This window comes from Micropterus salmoides, unplaced genomic scaffold (assembly GCF_014851395.1).
Source record: "Micropterus salmoides isolate LMB-PRFRI ecotype aquatic unplaced genomic scaffold, ASM1485139v1 Ms_hic_scaffold_2393, whole genome shotgun sequence".
NCBI classification, from domain to species: Eukaryota; Metazoa; Chordata; class Actinopteri; order Centrarchiformes; family Centrarchidae; genus Micropterus; species Micropterus salmoides.
The window spans coordinates 1-5,192 of NW_024041588.1; the positions used below are offsets into that span (position 1 = coordinate 1).

At 41.7% G+C, this 5,192-nt stretch overlaps 1 protein-coding gene across 1 annotated transcript; it reads right to left on the minus strand.

Annotated features, from left to right (window-relative positions):
* Positions 1-2,724: 2,724 nt before the first annotated feature.
* Positions 2,725-4,015, minus strand: LOC119918730 (bromodomain-containing protein 7-like; the record flags this gene model as incomplete). Its single annotated transcript, XM_038739459.1, has 5 exons — positions 2,725-2,911; positions 3,052-3,112; positions 3,196-3,283; positions 3,400-3,587; positions 3,910-4,015. Coding segments are annotated over 5 exons (630 nt in total), but the record flags the coding sequence as incomplete, so codon positions are not given.
* Between the last annotated feature and the right edge of the window lie 1,177 nt (positions 4,016-5,192).

Sequence of the window (5,192 nt, forward strand, 5' to 3'; positions counted from 1 at the left end):
GCCATCATTCTGAGAACAATTTGAGGCTAATCTGCTGCCCCCGTCTGTCGTATTATAGCAAGAGCAAAGTCATTTAACTTTGTTCCAGTGATTCATATGAAATTTAGCAAAAACATCAATGTTGCTCTTTGTTTAATTAGTATAAAAAGTTGAATAACGACATCTTGAGGCAGATAGCTTGTTTCAGAGAACAGGAAGATTTACATATGCCCAGCAAATACCATGTAGGTTTAAAGAAGTTTCTGTTGAAGGTCGGGTGTTGCTGTACATCTAATTATCACTGGATACTGATTAGGAATGGTGAAAGGCCTGAAATAAGATCACGATATTTCAGGGTGTTTCTGCGATAATATATTCTTGACGATATCACAAAATACTGAAAATATTTCTCATCAACTCAACGGTGCTTCTGCTTGAGGTGGTGAAATAACTTTGTTGTGTGCCGCCGCCTTTGTTGTTACTTCTTGCACATAATGCGTATTATTGTGGTTTGTTGTACATCTGATCTTTTGTAACCAAAACACATCCACACTACAGTCGCTCCCCTTTTTGTAAGTAACTCCTCCACTGCATAGCCAGTAGCAAGGTTACCTTCTCTTTCACCATGCAGGTTGTTGCGCTGTGTAACGGTATGATGTCACAAGTCGTAATATTGCCATTATCACATTCAGTTTCATAACCTGTTTAAGATCTTCATTCCAGAGTGTAACAGTTTTCGAGCTGCTTTATGGTAAATCGTCTCAGGTTTGTTGTAAATCATGGCATTTTCACACATGATCCTGAAACACCTCCACCTGCATCAAAACAACACTAACATCAACCCTTTACGACATAACAAAAGAACGTATGAATCAAAATGAATTGAGGAGTGTATAAAATTCTGGTCCCATGACAAACCTTATGGCTTGGCACATGCTACAGTTATGAGGGCGAAATCTGGCGTTTTTTGCTTTATTGTGCTCTTACTTTGACATTGATCTAGCATGATCATCTTCCAAGTTATTTCCAGGGATATTCATAAGTTTTTTTTTGTCCCCAATCCAAGTCCTTTAAAATTTCGGTATCTGCTAATATCAAGTCCGATCCCATACTTCTATTTAGCTAAATATTGATTAATGTTTATCTTATGCATTGAAATAACAGGAAGCTATAGTCTCAGGGTGCCCCATCTAATAGGATTTTTGCTTTATAGATATTTTATTACATAAACTGTATGAAACCTTATGACCAAAATAGTCGCACATTCTATCATTGTGTTACTTATGGACGGAATTATAATGAAAATAAATAACTTCCCTTTTTGCTGGGGACCCCCTGGAACCCTCTCAAGGACCCCTGGGGGTCCTCAGACCCCGCTTGGACTACTGTAGACTACTACATAGGGCGATAACCACTAAATTGAAATACCGCGCTATTGGTCAATCCTACCCCGGAGGATGGCAAGCACTGCAACAACCGCAATCTTCATACTGTACACTTCAGGGCGTGTTAAATTAATAAATGAGTGCTTCAAAAGTTCCACAACCGTAACAAGCTCTGTAACGGCTCAACGACGGATCGCCACGGGCTGTACGTGACCCGACTACAACCTCTGAAGCTGTTGTGTTGTTCTACTGTTTATTTGAAAGGTTAGCTAACTTTGCGTTAGCATATTGCGCAGTTAATGTGGCTGGCACGCTCGGCGATGTTGTCCTGAGGGACAGTCGAGAGAAATTGTGGACAGTAAGCCTCATTTGAATCTCGCTAACTAAGGAGCGTAGTGTGTCTGAAGCCTGCAGCTGTTTTTCATGTTGCTTTCTGTGGAAATTTAGTTATAACGTTAGTACAGCGCAGTGGTTAGTTGTGGACAGCCCGTTCTGCTCCACACTGTGTGCGCGCGCGCGCGCGTTGCTGCGGTTTGTAAACTGACTTGATAGACGTGCCTGAAGGTAACAATATAGCTACGTCTGAAAACGACACGGTCAAACTACAAAAAGGAGTTCGCTTGGCAATGTTGTTGACTAGCACGCAGCAGCTAGCTTGCTCAGACCATAAATCTTGCTGTTAGCGGCTCGCTGTGCAGTGAGGTGACAGATACAGACACTGTTACTCTGCTATATTACTTCATTGATGAAAAATGCGATAATACCGCGCTGTTGAGCCCCAACGTATTGCCGCGGTGGAAATTACTTCACCTACAGACAGCCCCACTACTAAATCTGACAAACCTTATTTTTCATGAGTTACCTGATCCAAATATTGAGGGTCCTGATTCAAACTACAAAGTTGATCATCTTAAATTATTGATGATGGTACAAATAAAACATTTTTAACTGGGAGAATTCGACTCTTGAAATTGAAGCGACGCGATCAGCTAGAGAGAAGACATCTCTCTGCTGGAGACAGAAGTTGTGTTACAGAGTCATAGTTCTTTTAATCTTTAGCTGAGTACAGACACAGGTCTGACTCAGTAACACAAATTTACAACCACAAGTGGGACGAGTGTTTCTGTGGTCTCCAATGGAGAGTCGGCTTCTCTAGCTGATCGTGTCACATCAATTTCAGGAGTCGCGTTCTCGCAGTTAAAAGTTTTTCTTTATTTTTGCTATCATCAATAATAAAACAGACTAAGTTTCATTTCGGATTGTCTCAACTTAATCATGGAATTAATGTGAATAAGCAAAGGCTAATATGATCTGCCTCTGGCGACGTTTGTCATTTTGGTTTATCCCGCTGTGTGTTTACGTAGCATGCAATAATACACCCGTGTGTGATAAAGACAGATACCTTGAGTTCATCCAGCGACTGGTAGTACTCTTTCTTTACTTTGTCCTTCATTGTACTGAAGTCCATAGGCCGTTTGATAATCGCAGAGTAGCCAGGAGCAATAAAGTCTGTCACCGGAAACGAGAAGAATGCACTGGGATCTTTCCTAAAGCGAGAAAAAAAAAAAAACACGCATGCACACACATAAGCACTGTGAGGAGACTTGCTGCTGAATGTGCAACAGCTAATAAACTAACAAACAGATTCACAATTATTTCACATCAATAAATGATCCAGGCTGCCTACCTTTGGAGCTGCCTGATGAGCTGGTTCAGAGCTTCCTGCAGAGGAGTCTGCTCCTTTTCTGCTGGGAAGAATAACAAAGCATTAAGGACAGAGTTGAGAGAAAGTGTGGGTATAAATTGCAAACAAGAGGGAATTTGGGTCTACCTTCCAGTTTATCCAACTCTGAACGTATAGGAGTTCTGCTCTGGTCATCATCTCCATCTGCATCCTGTCCTTTTTTCTTCTTTGTCATCTGTACAAAACAAACATTGCATCTAGCATGCGGACAATCCATGTAAACTAACTACTCCCCATTTTACTATCCCACCTAGAAGAAGGGGATAACATTAGGATTTTAAGCGACGTTACCTTTTTCTTTCCTCTGTCATCCTCTGGCGACCCAAAGCTCCTCTCTTTATCCTTCTTCTTTTTCTTCTTCTTGTCCTTGGGTTTGTCTGCCGGCTGTTCGTCGTAAAACGTATCCAGGCTTGAGCTTCCCGTCGTCACTTCGTTTCCAGACACTTTCAACACAAGCTTCAGCGGTCTCTCGCCGTACTCTGCAGATATCACAGGCAATAAAAACAATAACAGTGAGTTGCTAACGCTAGCTTACCCGGCAGGCGTTGTAGTGAAGCTATAGTCCATGTTGTTTTGTAATTTCAAATCGCTGAGCTTGTATTCGAACCACATTGTGACAGCTAAACCAGTCTGGTAGATAGCTTAAGGTCAGCAGTTACGATAGCTAATCAGCTAACGTTAGGTTAGGACTATGGTCGTGCTAACACGCGCGAAACCGTGGATCCAAGCCTCTGTGTTTAAAGACAAATCAGCAGATAGTCCAAGTGGACAAACGCTTGAACTATCTGAAAAAAAAAATACCTTCATATCCGTGTTTTCGGACTTGTGCTTCTTGTGCTTCTTGCCCATTGTTTGTATTTTGATCTGGCACCGGTCGGTTGTTCTCTCTCCTGTGGTGGCGGAAGCACTACACGGTAAACTGGGAAGAGCGACGTAGGCCCCCTATCGCCCCTATCGGTGAGGCGGTGATTACGCGAGGGGAAATGACCCCTCTTATCGTCGGTAGGGGGCAAAGTAAGCTTAGTATTGAACTTCAAACATGGACCAAGCCCTGCAAAACTTTTACCCCGAGTACCCTTGTGATTCCAGCTATCCATCTGCATTATGGACCATTTAAGGGGGAGAGGATTTGACACTGAATTATCCCTATTTCTAAAGACGTCATCTCTGCAAGCACAAGGGACATCAGAGAGCCATAGCGTGATCTTTCAGTTGGAGCTAGCAGGTGAATTTGCTAAGCTAAAGTGCTCTTGAGCAAGAAAGTGAGCTCCACTCAGCTCCAAATACAGAATCTAAATGGGGATAGTGATGGCGCAGTGGAAAAGACACATGCTTTTGGTGTGAGAGACCTGTGTTCAAATCCACTCTGAGAACCAGTGTGTCCCTGAGCAAGACACTTAACCCCTAGTTCCTCCAGAGGCGCACGACCTCTGACATATAGCAATTGTAAGTCGCTTTGGATGAAAGTGTCAGCTAAATGAATAAATGTAAATGTCAAAGTCAAAACAAACTATAAGATGCTTCAGGGGACAAACACATCCACCAATATGTGCATGCACACTTAATGGCCAATTCCAAGGGGTTCCCTACATAGACATAATATAGATAATATTTCTATATTATGTCTATGGTTTAAACAGATTAAAAGAAGAATGGTCAAAATTGAAGCAGCTGAGGCTCTGATATACTTATATTTAGCCTTTAGTGAATGTCAACCTTTAAAAACGCTTAAGCCTACATTTCCCATAATGCAACTCAATAGTATGTTTCATCAGACCTGCTTCGTAAATATCTTTCAAACTCAATGTCCATTTTGTAATGCAGGCTTTCTGTAATACACTTGAAGTATTCAAGCCCAATAACCCTGATGACATTATTGTACATTCAAAGTCTGAAATCACATTTAGTCATCCCTTTTTGTCAATAGTAATGTTAACATGTTTTTTGGGCTAAATTATCCTTTTCATTTCAGCCAGCCGGAGGGTTCTGTCTGTGTCTCTGTTTGATGGACAACAGCAGAAAGGCAGCCAGTAGGCTACAGACAAAGAAACCAAGTAATCAACCTTTCACTGTAGCCTCCATTT